General features: G+C 41.5%; 1 protein-coding gene across 1 annotated transcript in view; it reads left to right on the top strand.

The window, feature by feature from the left end:
* Positions 1-17,883, top strand: part of LOC109897816 (sodium- and chloride-dependent GABA transporter 2) — a 43,315-nt gene that overhangs the window by 10,050 nt on the left and 15,382 nt on the right. The window contains exons 5-7 of the mRNA XM_020492411.2: positions 424-508; positions 831-963; positions 1,833-1,967. Coding sequence (XP_020348000.1) covers positions 424-508; positions 831-963; positions 1,833-1,967 — 353 coding nt within the window. The remainder of the gene's footprint in view (positions 1-423; positions 509-830; positions 964-1,832; positions 1,968-17,883) is intronic.

The following is a 17,883-nucleotide window of genomic DNA, read 5'->3' as shown; positions in this document are numbered from 1 at the left end:
CAATCTTGTCAAAGCTCTTCCTCAAGGGCAGAAGGAATATGATTGGTTGGAGGAAATGGCTCCATGGAAATGTTGCTGGTTCAAATGTTACCCAACCCCTAACCCTAACCATTTGAGATTACTTTAACTGAACCAATCGTATTTATTGCCTAAACATTCACATTGTTTCTGCCCTCAAGACACGATCGAATGGGGAAAACTCCAGTATGCCACCATATACAGAGAGAGGTTGAGCAGAAACATACAGGACTATACTCAATTATTAATCAAATGTATTTCTAAAGGCCTTTTTACATCAGCAGTTGGTGGTGTCCTGTGTAAGTCTTACCTAACGTTAGAATATGGTTGGGTTCCCAAGAGAAACCATATAGCTGGTGTCCTCACTGAGCTTGTGCAAACTTGTTGTGCATTTCTGTTCTCAAGATTCTTGCATGGAGTTCCAGAGGAGGAATGACTCGTTCAATCAGCCACGTCTGAACGCCACGTCTCCTGTCATTGAGTTCTGGGAGTAAGTACTAAGAGTCTATTGTTTCTCCATCTCCTTAAGGAGCCTGGGTGGCCTACTGTTTATTCCTCAGCCAACTGGCCGTTGTCTTGCCAACTGGTGTTGCACTACTGAATACAAAAACACGATGGCTTGAAGAAAGTCTTCTTTATGGGTGATTTTAAGGGCTGTGGTGTCCTTACAGATACCTCCATAATGTACATGTTTGCTCTGTAATTTCAGAGCTTACTAATCATGTTTGGTTATCTGTAAATAGCAATCACACATGTATGCACTTATAGTTATCTCACGTTATCTGTTCCCTTGTGTGTTTGGGATTTTGTAGGCGGAGGGTTCTGCGTATCTCCTCTGGCATAGACAATATAGGATCTCTCAACTGGGACCTGGTTCTGTGTCTGGCCATAGCCTGGATACTGGTTTACTTCTGTATCTGGAAGGGAGTCAAGTCCACTGGCAAGGTACTCTACATTCTGTCTCTGTGAGCCTCCCTAATACAGTTCCTGACCAGGAAGAACCTCTGAGCCCTATCCTGATTGATTGAGTGATTTTATTTGGCAGTTTAAGAAATACAATGATTTATTTATATTGTGGTCCCTTAAAGTGCATGGTGCAATAAATTATATAGAAACAGACATGAAAATGGTTCTACCGTTCAGTCATCAGAAAGCTTTTGACATACGTTTAAAAATAGGTTTTGGTCGGTATAGCTTTAAGTTGTTGTGGTAGTTTAGTCCACTTAACAGCACCGGTATATAGAAAGGTACCGGAAAGGCTCTTACATTTGAAAAAGTCAATAGCATAGTCTCTGGCAATGAATAGGACCAAGAGTTGCTCCTGGTCTGATCTGAATATGTTCAGGACATATTCTAAGTATTTATACGCATTTCTCAGCGTTGTTAACACCTTTGAACAGCCAAGTACTCTAGGTATGTGGTCCTGTTGAAGTCTGGCAGATAACGTGATACTGTAGCTGAGATGACTACACTCTTAGAAAAAAGGGTTCCAAAATAGTTATTTGGCTGCCCCCATAGGAGAACCCTTTTTGGTTCCAGGTAGAACCCTTTCTACAGAGGGTTCTACCTGGAACCAAAAAGGGTTCTCCCTATGTTGACAGCAGAAAAACCCTTTTACGGTCTAGGTAGCTCTTTTTTTTAGAGTGTGTGGTAGAGACCATTCAATGACTCTTTTTCTTCTTATTATGAATAGACACCTGCTTAACCCACTGTGTTGTACATTGCTATCTGTGATTCTTGGTGCTGTACTGTTTTTCACTGTGCATACCGTAGCCGTGTGTATGTACAGTACAACCCTAACCCTGTTCCCTCAGGTGGTGTATTTTACAGCTACCTTCCCCTACATCATGCTGTGTATCCTGCTCATCAGAGGGGTCACCCTACCGGGAGCCTTCATAGGAATCAAATTCTACCTCTACCCAGACCTGAGCCGCCTGTCCGACCCACAGGTACGCACACACAAACACACACGCACACATCCCGACCATCACATCTGTGGGAAGTGGAAAAGCCCCACAGTGTGTGTGGACAGTGGTTGACACGATGACCCTATAGACTGACTGACCCAGCACTCCTCTGACCTCTGACCCAGCACTCCTCTGACCGAATCTGTAAAGTTGCCAGCCCCTAGAAATATTTGACGAGTGAGAGGATCTGGAGAGAAGAATACCGGTGTGCCAAGCTTGTAGTGCCATACCCAAGGAGAATTGAGGATAATCGATGCCAAAGGTGCTTCAACAAAGTACTGAGTAAAGAGTCTGAATACTTAAAAATAAATAAATAGGCAAACATTCTAGAAACCTGTTTTTGCGTTGTCATTATGCGGTATTGTGTGTAGAATGATGAGGGGGAAAAACGATTTCATCCATTTTAGAATAAGGCTGTAACATAACAAAATGTGAAAAAAGTCAAGGGGTCTGAATACTTTACAAATGCACTGTATACACTACCGGTCAAATGTTTTAGAACACCTACTCATTCAAGGGTTTCTTTATTTTTGCTATTTTCTACATTGTCGAATAATAGTGAAGACATCAAAACTATGAAATAACACATATGGAATCATGTAGTAACCTATCAAGGCACAAGCCGAGACCCAGCTGCAGACACAGGAGGCAGATGGTTGGAGTCCTACACGGAACCCAAACCGGCTGCGCGCGTGCGCCATCGTGCATAAATTTATTTTGCCCCCGCACACCAAACGCGATCACGACATGCAGATCACTACACGCCAAGAGTGTGCAAAGCTGTCATCAAGGCAAAGGGTGGCTATTTGAAGAATCTCAAATATAAAATATATTTTGATTTGTTTAACACTTTTTTGGTTTCTACATGATTCCATGAGTTATTTCATAGTTTTGATTTCTTCACTATTCACTGTAATAGCTACTGTAAATTGAACAGCGCAATTTAAGCTTTCTGACCATATAAGACATGTCTATGTTCTGGGAAATGTTCTTGTTGCTTACAACATCATGCTAATCACATTAGCTCAACCATCCTGCGCAGGACACCGCTCCCTAAAGGCCGACATTTGTTTCTTTTCAGTTAAATCTGGTCGTTTCAATTCAAATGTAACTAGTTACATTCTCCATTCTCTTTTTTATATTATATCCTGGCGATTCTTTTTGTTGTAGCCCGTTCTCCAGTTCACAGTGCTGTATGGGTTTTGACTGACAGCTGTTATAAACTTCAGCACATTGGCGCAACAAGAAGATGCCCCCACCTCTCCCACTAATTGGGGTACTTTTGCACATTTGTTGTTGTGAGTGAGGGAAATGCTGTATATCGAGATGTCACCAAATGCTTCTTTCTATTGTTGTTATCTATTCGGTAACATTCCATAATCATTCATTAATTCAGAAGGTGCGCTCACTTATGTCCTCACTCAGATGACTGACCGGCAACATCTATCCGTAGCCTAAACTGAATTTTCACACCTAGCCAAGCTATTAGACGATCCTTTTGTAAGTTATTGGAGGTGTGAATGTTTCTGTCCAAGAGCCTCTCTTCTCTCGCACTATAGAGTCCTGCATGGGCCAAAAAAATCAGCTGGTGGGTAGTCCCGGAGTTGAGAGAGAACTTGGGTATTGACGCAATTGCACTTGATGTGGCCCGAAGATTTTCCCGAAACAGGATACTTGTGCCTTACAGCCCATTACATAAACAAAGAGTGTTGGCTCGTGGAGTGGTGCTATTCAGCACATAGTGGGACAGTTCCCAATTCAAAACTGCAGACAACAGAAGGCCAGCCGTTCTGAAAGAATAGCCATACGCAGGCCATGGGCCATCTGCCATGGGCCATCCGCAGGCCATAGGCCATCCGCAGACCATGGGCCATCTGCATGCCATAGGCCATCCGCAGGCCATGGGCCATCTGCGGGCCATAGGTCATTCGCAGGCCATGGGCCATCCGCAGGACATAGGCCTAAACTGGTGCAGCTGGTAAAAGTTTCAGTAGGCTTATACTCAATACGTAGGATTTTTGCAGCCTATATTCGATTCCAGGAATTGTTTTTTAAGTTACAATTAAATAACGGTGTTATCTAAACTATATTGAATGTAATATCTTGTTTTGTTATGTCGGCTATAGGCTTTCTGTAGGTTAAGGCTCTTTCAAAGTCATTTGAGTTGTCAATATGCCGCATTGCATTGTGAAAATAAAAATAAATCATTCTTAATTCATGGCATGATTTATTTTATCCAAATGTTGAATAGACGTGCAGAGGGGGGGGGGGGGGGTCTGTGCACATTTGTAAACAACAGCTGGTGCACAAAATCTAAAGAAGGCTCTAGATTTTGCTCGCCTGAAGTAGAGTATATTGTAATAAATTGCAGGTCACACTACTTGCCTAGAGAGTTCTCAGCTATACTTTTCGTGGCTGTTTATTTACCACCACAAATAAATGCTGGCACTAAGACCACACAATTTTATTTGTCACATGCGCCTAATACAACAGGTGTAGAATTGACAGTGAAATGCTTACCTACAAGCTCTTAACCAACAAAGCTTTAAGAAGTTAAGAAAAATAAGTGTTTAAGTAAAATATAGACAAGTAAAAAATAGAAAATAAAAGTAACAAATAAGTTAACAGCAGGAGTAAAATAACAATAGTGAGGCTATATACAGGGGGTAACGGTACAGAGTCAATGTGCGGGGGCACTGGGTAGTTCAGGTAATTGAGGTAAAATGTACATGTAGGTAGAGTTAAAGTGACTATGCATAGATAATAAATAGAGAATAGCAGCAGCATAAGGAGGGGTCTGGGTAGCCCTTTGATTAGCTGTTCAGGAGTCCTATGGCGTGGGGTGTTTAAAGCTGTTAAGAAGCCTTTTGGACCTAAACTTGGCACTCCAGTACCGCTTGCCGTGCGGTAGCAGAGAGATCCGTCTATGACTAGGGTGGCTAGAGTCTTTGACTAGGGTGTCTGGGCCTTCCCCTGACACCACCTGGTTAAGAGATCCAGGATGGCAGGAAGCTTGGCCCCAGTGATGTACTGGGCCGTACGCTCTACCCTCTGTAGTGCCTTGCGGTCGGAGGCCAAGCAGTTGCAATACCAGGCAGCTAATCTGAAAACAAGGCTCCCTAAACCTTATCAGCATATCGAATGCGCGAAAATATTAAGAAAATATTTACAAAATAAACGAAAGAAAAAAATAATACATGTTTTTTAACTTGCATTTGGAGTTCTTAAAATTTAATGACATATACATTATTTTGGAAAAGTAATGCATCTCCTCCTCTGACGAAGAGGTGTAGCAAGGATCGGACCAAAATGCGGCGTGTAGATTGCGATCCATGTTTATTAAACTGAAGCAACACTAACAAAACAATCAACGTAACGAAAACAGCCTAATATTGGTGCACATAAACTCAGAACAAGGACATCACGACACTAAGGACAATCACCCACGAAACACTCAAAGAATATGGCTGCCTAAATATGGTTCCCAATCAGAGACAACGATAAACACCTGCCTCTGATTGAGAACCACTTCAGACAGCCATAGACTTAACTAGAACACCCCACTAAGCTACAATCCCAATACCAACACACCACATACAAAAACCCATGCCACACCACACACAAAATAATTTGACCAGGGCGTGACACTATGTTTGCTAGGCTTAGGTGTGTGGCTGAGTGGAGACTCTTGGACAGAAACAAATTAAGTTGTGTAGTGTGCCACACCCTTCATTGGTGTGTGTGAACCCCCACCCACCCACCCAACTGTTTGTGCCTGTGTGTCTACAGGGAGCATTGGTTGTGTAGTGTCACAGCCTCCATTGGTATGTGTGACCCCACCCCAATAATTGCTTGTGCCTGAGTGTCTACAGAGAACATTGGCTAAAGACTATAGGTCTAAAAGAATATCCACAGTTGGGACATGTATACTTTTTACAATTATTTGAGATGGAATTCACATTCAGCCATTTATTTCTCTGCTCCCCTCACTGCATCAAGAGGACATTGTCTGCTTCATATAAAGGCTTTAGTTTAGGAAGGTCATAAAATATGATACTAAGACAATGTATTGCAAAAGAACAGAACAGCATGTTTTGAGTTTTTATTTATCTGTGCTTAGTAGCCGAGGCTATATGTCTGCGCCATGAATGCGTTCATTTAGCAGACATCACTTGCGTATATTCAGTCAACACACATACAGTTGAAGTCGGAAGTTTACATACACTTAGGTTGGAGTCATTAAAACTTGTTTTTCAACCACTCCACAAATGTCTTGTTAACAAACTATAGTTTTGTCAAGGTTAGGGCATCTACTTTGTGCATTACACAATTAATTTTGCCAACAATTGTTAAAAGACAGATTATTTCACTTATAACTCACTGTATCACAATTCCAGTGGGTCAGAAGTTTACATACACTAAGTTGACTGTGCCTTTAAACAGCTTGGAAAATTCCAGAAAATGATATCATGGCTTTAGAAGCTTCTGATAGGCTAATTGACATAATTTGAGTCAATTGGAGGTGTACCTGTGGATGTATTTCAAGGCCTACCTTCAAACTCCCTATTTTGCTTGACATCAGGGGAAAATCTAAAGAAATCAGCCAAGACCTCAGACAAAAATGGTAGACCTCCACAAGTCTGGATCATCCTTGGGAGCAATTTTTAAACGCTTGAAGGTACCATGTTCATCTGTAAAAACAATAGTACGCAAGTATAAACACTATGGGACCACACAGCCATCATACCGCTCAGGTACTTTGGTGCGAAAAGTTTAAATCAATCCCAGAACAACAGCAAAGGTCCTTGTGAAGATGCTGGAGGAAACAGGTACAAAAGTATCTATATCCACAGTAAAATGAGTCCTATATCGACATAACCTGAAATGCCACTCAGCAAGGAAGAAGCCACTGCTCCAAAACCGCCATAAGAAAGCCAGACTAGGGTTTGCAGCTGCACATGGGGACAAAGATCGTATTGTAGAACTGTTTGGCCATAATGATCATCATTTTGTTTGGAGGAAAAAGGGGGAGGCTTGCAACCGAAGAACACCATCCCAACCGTGAAGCACAGGGGTGGCAGCATCATGTTGTGGGGGTGCTGTGCTGCAGGAGAGACTGGTGCACTTCACAAAATAGATGGCATCATGATGCAGGAAAATTATGTGGATATATTGAAGCAACATCTCAAGTCATCAGTCAGGTTAGTCAGAAGTTAAAACTTGGTCGCAAATGGGTCTTCCAAATGAACAATGACCCCAAGCATACTTCCAAAGTTGTGGCAAAATGGCTTAAGGACAACAAAGTTAAGGTATTAGAGTGGCCATCACAAAGCCCTGACCTCAGTCCTATAGAAAATTTGTGTGCAGAACTGAAAAAGCGTGTGCGAGCAAGGAAGCCTACAAACCATTGAGTACATTGCTAGATAAATTAAGTTATTGTTGGTGTATAATGAGTTGAGGTGATCTGTAGAATTGAGAGATATTGTTGTAATTTATTTGATTGTTGAATAGCCTGGGCCAGGGCCTCTAGGAACTTATACAAATTGCAGATGTGAGATGGGGTCACCGAGCCTGCTACTTGTACTTGTTCTGAACGGAACTGAGCAGGTATTGCCTTTTATTTCTGTGGCAGGGGGATTGGTATACAGTGTAATTGGAAATAATTCAGACCCCTCGATTTCCCCCCCCCCCCCCCCACACATTTTGTTACTTTACAGCCTTATTCTAAAATGGATTAAATATTTTTTCCCCCCTCAAACTACCCACATCAAACTAAACAAAACACCCTTAATGACAAACCAAAAATTTGTTTTTAGAAATGTTTGCTAATATATTAAAAATTAAAAATTGAAATATCACAATTACATGTAGTACCAGTCAAAGGTTTGGATACATCTACTTATTCCAGGGTTTTTCTTTGTTTTTTACTATTTTCTACATTGTAGAATAATAGTGAATACGTCAAAAGTATGAAATAACACATATGGAATCATGTAGTAACCAAAAAAGTGTTAAAGAAATCAAAATATATTTTATATTTGAAATTCTTAAAAAATATATATATATTTGATTTGATTTAACCTTCATTTAACTAGGCAAGTCAGTTAAGAACAAATTATTATTCACAGTGACGGCCTACCAAAAGGTAAAAGGCCTCCTGCGGGGACGGGGGCCTGAGACAAAAAAATAATAATTAATACAATGTAAATATAAATATAGAACAAAACACATCACAATAAGAGAGACAACACAACACTACATAAAGAGAGACCTAAGACAACAACATAGCAAAGCAGCAACACATGACAACACAGCATGGTAGCAACACAACATAACAACAACATAGAAGCAACACAACATGGTAGCAGCACAAAACATGGTACAAACATTATTGGGCACAGTCAACAGCACAAAGGTCAAGAAGGTAGAGACAACGATACATCACAAAAAGTAGTCTTGACAGCTTTGCGCACTCTTGGCATTCTCTCAAATCAAATTTTATTTGTCACATACACATGGTTAGCAGATGTTAATGCGAGTGTAGCGAAATGCTTGTGCTTCTAGTTCCAACAATGCAGTAATATCCAACGAGGAATCTAACCTAACAATTCCACAACAATGACCTTATACACACAAGTGTAAAGGAATTATTAAGAATATGTACATTAAAAAAATATATGAATGGTATAGAACGGCATGGCAAGATGTATAGAGTACCGTATATACATAAGAGATGAGTAATGTAGGGTATGTAAACATTATATGAAGTGGCATTGTTTAAAGTGGCTAGTGATACATTTATTACATAAATGTATCCATTATTAAAGTGGCTGGAGTTGAGTCAGTATGTTGGCAGCAGCCACTCAATAGTGGTTAGTTATGGCTGTTTACCAGTCTGATGGCCGTGAGATAGAAGCTGTTTTTCAGTCTCTCGGTCCCTGCTTTGATGCACCTGTACTGACCTCGCCTTCTGGATGATAGCAGGGTGAACAGGCAGTGGCTCGGGTGGTTGTTGTCCTTGATGATCTTTTTGGCCTTCCTGTGACATCAGGTGTTGTAGGTGTCCTGGAGGGCAGGTAATTTGCCCGCGGTGATGTGTTGTGCAGACCTCACTGCCCTCTGGAGAGCCTTACGATTATGGGCGGAGCAGTTGCCATACCAGGCGGTGATACAGCCCGGCCAGATGCTCTCGATTGTGCATCTGTAAAAGTTTGTGAGTGTTTTTGGCGACAATCCGAATTTCCTCAGCCTCCTGAGGTTGAAGAGGCGCTGCTGCGCCTTCTTCACCACGCTGTCTGTGTGGTTGGACCATTTCAGTTTGTCCGTGATGTGTACGCCGAGGAACTTAACTTTCTACCCTCACCACTACTGTCCCATCGATGTGGATAGGGGGGGTGCTCCCTCTGCTCTTTCCCGAAGTCCACGATCATCTCCTTTGTTTTGTTGACATTGAGTGTGAGGTTATTTTCCTGACACCACACTCCGAGGGCCCTCACCTCCTCCCTGTAGGCCGTCTCGTTGTTGTTGGTAATCAAGCCTACCACTGTAGTGTCGTCTGCAAACTTGATGATTGTGTTGGAGGCGTGCATGGCCACGCAGTCGTGGGCGAACAGGGAGTACAGGAGAGGGCTGAGAACGCATCCTTGTGGGGCCTCAGTGTTGAGGATCAGCGGGGTGGAGATGTTGTTACCTACCCTCACCACCTGGGGGCGGCCCGTCAGGAAGTCCAGGACCCAGTTGTACAGGGCGGGGTCGAGACCCAGGGTCGAGTTTGGAGGGTAGTATGGTGTTAAATGCTGAGCTGTAGTCGATGAGCAGCATTCTCACATAGGTATTCCTCTTGTCCAGATGGATTAGGGCAGTGTGCAGTGTGATTGCGATTGCATTGTCTGTGGACCTATTGGGGCAGTAAGCAAATTGGAGTGGGTCTAGGTTGTCAGGTAGGGTGGAAGTGATATGGTCCTTGACTAGTGTCTCGAAGCACTTCATGATGACGGAAGTGAGTGCTAGACATTTAGCTCAGTTACCTTAGCTTTCTTGGGAACAGCCCTCTTGAAGCATGTGGGGACATCAGACTGGGATAAGGATTGATTGAACATGTCCGTAAACACACCAGCCAGATGGTCTGCGCATGCTCTGAGGACGCGGCTGGAGATGGCGTCTGGGCCTGGAGCCTTGTGAGGTTTGACACGTTTAAATGTTTTGCTCACGTCGGCTGCAGTGAAGGAAAGCGCGCAGGTTTTGGTAGCGGGCCGTGTCAATGGCACTGTATTGTCCTCAAAGCGAGCAAGTAAGTTGTTTAGTCTGTCTGGGGGCAAGACATCCTGGTCCGCGATGGGGCTGGTTTTCCTTTTGTAGTCCTTGATTGACTGTAGACCCTGCCACATACATCTCGTGTCTGAGCCGTTGAATTTCCATTCTACTTTGTCTCTATACTGACGTTTGATTGTCTTGAGGAGGGAATATCTACACTGTTTGTATTCGGTCATGTTTCTGGTCACCTTGCCCTGACTAAAAGCAGTGGTTCGCGCTTTCAGTTTTGCGCAAACGCTGCCATCAATCCACAGTTTCTGGTTTGGGAATGTTTTAATAGACGCTGTGGGGACGACATCGCGGATGCACTTGCTAATAAACTCGCTCACCGACTCAGCGTATTTAGTTGATAGCCGCAATGCGGAACATATCCCAGTCCACTGATCGAAGCAATCTTGAAGAGTGGAATCTGATTGGTTGTGCCAGCGTTGAACAGACCTGAGCGCAATCATCTTGGTAGCTCAACAATCTTCATGAGGTAGTCACATAGAATGCATTTCATTTAACAGGAGTGCCTTGTTAAAAGTTCATTTGTAGAATTTCTTTCCTTCTTAAATGCATTTGAGCTAATAAGTTGTGTTGTGACAAGGTCGGGGTGGTATACAGAAGATGGTCCTATTTGGTAAAAGACCAAGTTCATATTATGGTAAGAACAGCTCAAATAAGCAAAGAGAAATGGCAGTCCATTACTTTAAGACATGAAGGTCAGTCAATGCGGAACATTTCAAGAACTTTAAAAGTTTCTTCAAGTGTAGTTTCAAAATCCATCAAAAATCTCTCTTGAGGCCCGCCACAAGAAAGGAAGACCCAGAGTTACCTCTGGTGCAGAGGATAAAATAATTAGACCAACCAGACTCAGAAATTGCAGCCCAAATAAATGTAATCACAGAGTTCAAGTAACAGACACATCTCAACATCAACTGTTCAGAGGAGACGGTGTGAATCATGCTTTCATGGTGGAATTGCTGCAAAGAAACCACTACTAAAGGACACCAATAAGAAGAGATATGCTTGGGCCAAAAAACAGGAGCAATGAACATTAGACTGGTGGAAATCTGTCCTTTTGGTCTGATGAGTCCAAATTTGAGATTATTGGTTCCAACCGTCGTGTCTTTGTGAGACGCAGAGTAGATGAACGGATGATCTCCGCATGTGTGGTTCCCACCGTGAATTATGGAGGAGGAGGTGTGATGGTGTGGTGGTGACATTATCTGTGATTTATTTAGAATTCAAGGCAAACTTAACCAGCATGGCTACCACAGCATTCTGCAGCGATACTCCATCCCATCTGGTTTGCGCTTAGTGTGACTATAATTTGTTTTTCAACAGGACAATGACCCAACGCACATCCAGGCTGTGTAAGGGCTGTTTGACCTAGAAGGAGAATGATGGAGTGCTGTATCAGATGACCTGGCCTCCACAATCACCCGACCTCATCCCAATTGAGATGGTTAGGGATGAGTTGGACCGCAGAGTGAAGGAAAAGCAGCCAACAAGTGTTCAGCATATGTTGGAACTCCTTCAAGACCGTTGGAAAAGCATTCCAGGTGAAGCTGATTGAGAGAACCTGAAGAGTGTGCAAAGCTGTAATCAAGGCAAAGGGTGGCTACTTTGAAGAATCTCAAATATGAAATATATTTTGATTTGTTAAACACTTTTTTGGTTATTACAGGATTACATATGATGTGTTATTTAATAGTTTTTATGTCTTCACTATTATTCTACAATGTAGAAAATTGTAAAAATAAGAAAAACCCTTGAATGAGTTGGTGTGTCCAAACTTTTGACTGGTACTGTAAGTATTCGGACGCTTTACTCAGTACTTTGTTGAAGCACCTTTGGCAGCGATTACAGCCTCGAGTCGTCTTGGTTATGACACTACAAGCTTGGCACACCTGTATTTGGCGGGTTTCTCCCATTCTTCTCTGCAGATCCTCTCAAGCTCTATCAGGTTTGAATGGGAGCGTTGCTGCACAGCTATTTTCAGGTCTTTCCAGTGATGTTAGATCTGGTTCAAGTCCGGGCTTTGGCTGGCCCACTCAAGGACATTCAGAGACTTGTCCCGTAGCCACTCCTACATAGAAACATCTCGAGAATGATCAATGGAAACAGGATGCACTTGAGCTCAATTTCGACTCTCATGGCAAAGGGTCTGCATACTTATTTAAATAAGGTGTTTTAGATTTTTAATACATTTGCAAAAACATTTTTTTCGCTTTGTGATTATGGGGTATTGTGTGTAGATTGATGATGATTTTTTAAATCTTTTTAATATATTTTAGAATACAGCTGTAATGTAACAAAATGCGGAACAAGTCAATGGTTCTGAATATTTTCCGAAGGCACTGTGTATTATTTTCATCATATTAATTAGTCCAATGGCTCTGAGATACGAATAATATTACTACACAGAGAATACAAGTAACCTTAGCCAGCGAGCCAGCTAGCCAACGTTAGCTAACTAGCTAACAGTACACTTGAAATGAAAACAACTTTCTGACAAAATTAGAAACATGTAATATCTGAAAATGTAGCTATTTTAACTGTATACCTGGTTGGACGCTTCTCCCTTAGTTTAAATATGTAATCTGGAGAGAGGTGTTTTTAGCTATCATACTCTAATTCCACTGATTTCAAAACTCGATCTCTCGGCATTTCCAGCCCCCTCATTATCTCAGCCAATCAAGGCTAGTGGGAAGGTTTTCTGTGGCTAAATGAACTAGGCACGTCATTTAAAAAAAAATATTCGTATTTACAGATGACATACAAGTTTGTTATTAAGGCACATGAAGGTTCAAATGTTCAAGAAGGCATTTCTGCCAAAAAACGCATTTTGATTTTAAAAGAAAGTTTACCTTCAAATGAGTCTCCTGTGAAGTAGTAACGCGCGACATACGCCTAGTTTCCTGAAATGAGTCACATTTGAAATTGATTTCAAGAATCAAATCAAAGTATATTTTATGTGTCACATGCACCGAATACAACAGGTCTCAACTTTACAGTGAAATGCTTACTTACAAGCCCTTAACCAACAATGCAGTTTTAAGAAAAACAAGTGTTAAGAAAGCATTTACTAAAATAAACTGAACTTAAAACAAATAAAAAATAAAAATAAAAATAAATAAATTAGAAAAATAAATGATTTAAAGAGCAACAATAAAATTATAACAAATTAACACTACATACTGTCCCAACCAGGTAATTTGCCTACTCATGTTATCCAATGCCCCATGAGTTCATGGAGAAAGGTTTGGGCTCCCAGGAAGCCGGCTTCCACAGTTGAGAGAAGAGGAGTTCTTATTTCTTTAATAAAAGGATGGTGTGGATTTACAATCAGAAGTGTACAATTCTTTATAGAAACTGAAGAATCTTTGGTTGATTCATTTGGGTTCTGATAGTAATTCACCTGATTCAGATTCAATAGCTTGTTAGCCAGTAGATAACTGGGTCGATTACCATGGGAAGTAATGGTTGAGTCTAACTCGATGGATTGCAAATGATGTTCTCTGTCTTATCAATAGATTTAGTTCTGTCTTGACTTTCAAGTGAGTAGTCACTACATGATCTCAAAAAAGTGTTTGTTGAGAACGTTCTAACGTTGTTAACAACTTTTCCAATTCTGATATCTTCTTTAATTGTGATTTGTTCAGCCCAGATGCAAATGCAGTTGCTTTGTTTTTAATAAAACCTTTAATGGCGTGCCATAAAATCGGAGGATCGTCGACTGAATTTTTGTTAATCATTATGAATTCATTCAATTCCGTTTCAAATTCTTCACAGAAAATATGATTTTGTAGTAAGTAACATTAAAGCAACATCTTGTGGCTCTTTTAGGATATTCTGATATATGTATCTGGCCGTAATAAGCATGATGATCAGACAGGCTCATATGTTGAATTTCCATTTTCTTGATTAAATCAAATAGAGGAGTAGATAAGAGTACGAAATTGATTTTTGGAGAATGTTTTGTGCCGGTTTGAATAGAAAGTGTACTCTTTTGCTTTAGGGCTATGAGCTCACCAAGCATCAATCTGGTTGTAATCAGAGAGTACATGTTGGAGAACCTTGGTTTCCTGTAGATTGTAGCTGGTCTTCAGTTAATTCCAACAACATGCTGTTCAGAGAATCATACAACTTAGGATCATATGAATTTGGAGCATACACATTAATAAAGGCTATTTTCTTTCCATTATGGATACGTTTAAAACCTCGTAGGGATCCCTTACGGCTAGAATCCCGTTACCAGGATCGATTTGACAACATCCGGTAAATTGCAAAACACTAGAGTCCACCTGAGTGACACTTAGAAAGAATATGAATACTTCTTCATTTTTCAAAAAACAAAACATTGAACAATTTCGAAGGACTGTTGACATCTAATGGAAGCCATAGGAACTGCAATCTGGGTCTTAATAATGAGGCTTTCCCATAGAAAAGCATTGGAAAATCCAATGACCTCAACAACAACAACAAAAAATCCTGGATGGATTGTCCTCTGGGTTTCGCCTGCCAGGTGCTGTTCTGTTATACTCACAGACATTATTTTAACAGTTTTAAAAACGTTAGTGTGTTTTCTATCCAATACTACCATGCATATGCATATCCTAGCTTCTGGGCCTGAGTAACAGGAAGTTTACTTTGGGCACCTCAGTCATCCAAACATGCCTTTACCAAGGACTGTGATTTTGAGTTTCTTCTGTATCATTATGATTACACCCGTAGTTTTGTTTGGGGCTGATGAAAAAGCAGCCAGTTTGCAGAACTGGTTCTTATTCCATGTGCGTCATTTTGTGTGTTTCTTGGAGCATTTCTATATGGTTTCTTGCTAGAATATTATGACAGCTGGAACATTTGACAGGAATATTTAGGCCTTTCAAATTTCACGAGAGAATAGTTAGTGTTGCCATTGTTTTTCTAAAACGTAATTGTTATCTTTAGTGTTGATAAGCCCATGGATGTAAAATAAAAAGCAGGACCCATAGGGAAATCTCCCCACCCAGAAGACGCTCTCTATAAACCATTCCCCTTCCCCCTACTCCCTAGCCTCCAGCCCTCCCTCCCCGGTTCCCCTCGCCCTGCAATATAATTACATGGTTGTAGTATAATGGCTAGTGGCAGCCTTACATATGAAATTCCTTAAGCAGCATATTTTTGGTATTAAGGTATTCATAAAAATAATAATAATTAAACTAAATAAGTAACCAATTCAGACCTTTTACAATTAAGTTAGCAGACTTGAAGAGTAAGGGTGGGTAATGAAGAAAAAAACATGAAAATTATAACAAGAAGAAACTATGTGAGATATGCTATTCTAATGCCTAAACAGTCAAAAATAGGATAGCTGTAAGATCCATATATTGTCCATTGTTCATTAATATGCATGGTGTCATCACTGTGTAAATGTCCTGGACCATAGGCAATATAATGACAAGTTCAATGCTCAGCAATAAGATTCCAAGAACACAGGATGAGATGTTACTATCCTTTGTGCAAGTTCAATGCTCAGCAATAATAGTATCATTGTTCCTTATACCCAAACATGAGAGGTCTCCTCATCATTGTCTTATGCTGAGGGCAGCATACAATTGTAACCATAGGCTAGGCAGCATGATTGTGCATGGATAGCATACCAGAGTAAAGAGCCAGTCATGGGGTTCCATCTGTTGGCTTGTCCCCTTGTGTGTTGGGTTTGATGTGCTTCTCCAAGAAGTCTTGAGCTTCCTTGGCAGTGGAAAACATGTGTTGCTTGGTGGATGAAGCCGCATCTCAGGTTTAGCTGGCGTAGCTGGGATCTCACCTCGTTGTAGGTCTTCTGCTGTTTTAGCAGTTCAGCACTCAGGTCTGGGTAGATGCTGATCCTCTTCCTTCAATCAGATGCCCGGATTCCGCTGCAAGACGAACAATTCGCTGCTTGACTTCAAAGCTGTGGATCCAACAATCATACAACAAGTCGTTGTGGAGTTGACCCGTGCAATGTGCAATGTTAATCAGCAGCATGGGACCCAGCAGCTCCTGTCTGAACAGTTCATAGAAAATATTAATCATAAAGGAAGTTGGGTTGCCTGCTTCCATGCTAGTTTCAAGTCCTGTGATTTTCAAATTATTATGTTTCTCTTTTAGGAGTTTGATTTTCCTTTTAACTTACTGTTTCCAGGTCATGGATAAAGATGGTGCTGAAGAACATGGCTGATGTTTTACAGATTTTTTTCTTGTTTTTTTCTTATTTTGTAACTTATTGTGTACATAATGTTGTTGCTACCGTATCTTATGACCGAAAATAACTTCTAGACTTCAGAAAAGCGATTACTCACCGTGGACTGGAATAAACTTTTTCCTTTAACAAGTCTGACGAGAAGGATGGCCGAGACGTGGCTGAACGAAGAAATGGACAATATAGAGCTGGCGGGATTTTCCATTCACCGGCAGAACAGAGACGCTACCTCTGGTAAGACGAGGGGTGGGGTTGTGTGTCTTTTTGTCAATAACAGCTGGTGCACGATGTCTAATAGAGGTATTGCTCGCCTGAGGTAGCGTACCTTATGATAAACTGTCGACCACACTATCTACCAAGAGAGTTCTCATCTGTATTATTCGTAGCCGTCTATTTACCACCACAAAGTGAAGCTGGCCCTAAGACCGCTCTCAACCAACTCTATAAGGCCATAAGCAAAGAAGAAAATGCTCACCCAGAAGCGGCGCTCCTAGTGTACGGGGACTTTAATGCAGGCAAACTTAAATCAGTTTTACCAATTTTTTACCAGCATGTCACATGTGCAACCAGGGGAAAAACAATCCTAGACCACCTTTACTCCACACACAGAGATAAATACAAAGCTCTCCCCGCTCTCCATTTGGCAAATCTGACAACAATTCTATCCTCCTGATTCCTGCCAAAAACTAAAGCAGGAAGTACCAGTGTCTCGCTCAATATGTAAGTGGTCAGATGGCGCGGATGCTAAACTAAAGGACTGTTTTGCTAGCACAGACTGGAATATGTTCCGGGATTCATTCAATGGCATTGAGAAATACATCACCTCAGTCATCGGCTTCATCAATAAGTGCATCGATGACGTGGTTCCCTACAGTGACTGTACGTAGGTACATATTCCAACCAGAAGCCATGGATTACAGGCAACATCCCTATCGAGCTAAAGGCTAGAGCTGCCGCTTTCAAGGAGCGGGAGACTAATCCGGACGCTTATAAGAAATCCAACTATGCCCTCAGACAAACCATAAAACAAGCAAAGCGTCAATGCAGGATTACGATTGAATCCCACTACACCGGCTCTGATGCTCGTCGAATGTGGCAGGGCTTGAAACAATTACGGACTACAAAGGGAAACCTAGACGCGAACTGCCCAGTGACGCAAGCCTACCAGACAAGCTAAATGCCTTTTATGCTCGTTTCGAGGCAAGCAACACTGAAGTATGCATGAGAGCACCAGCTGTTCTGGATGACTGTGTGATAACGCTCTCGGTAGCCGATGTGAACAAAACCTTTAAACACCTTTAAACAGATCAACATTCACAAAGCTGCTGTGCCAGACGGATTATCAGGACATGTATTCAAAGCATGCGCGGACCA

Source organism: Oncorhynchus kisutch, linkage group LG10, assembly GCF_002021735.2.
Source record: "Oncorhynchus kisutch isolate 150728-3 linkage group LG10, Okis_V2, whole genome shotgun sequence".
Lineage (NCBI taxonomy): Eukaryota > Metazoa > Chordata > Actinopteri > Salmoniformes > Salmonidae > Oncorhynchus > Oncorhynchus kisutch.
This window is presented reverse-complemented; position numbering and strand designations above follow the sequence as displayed.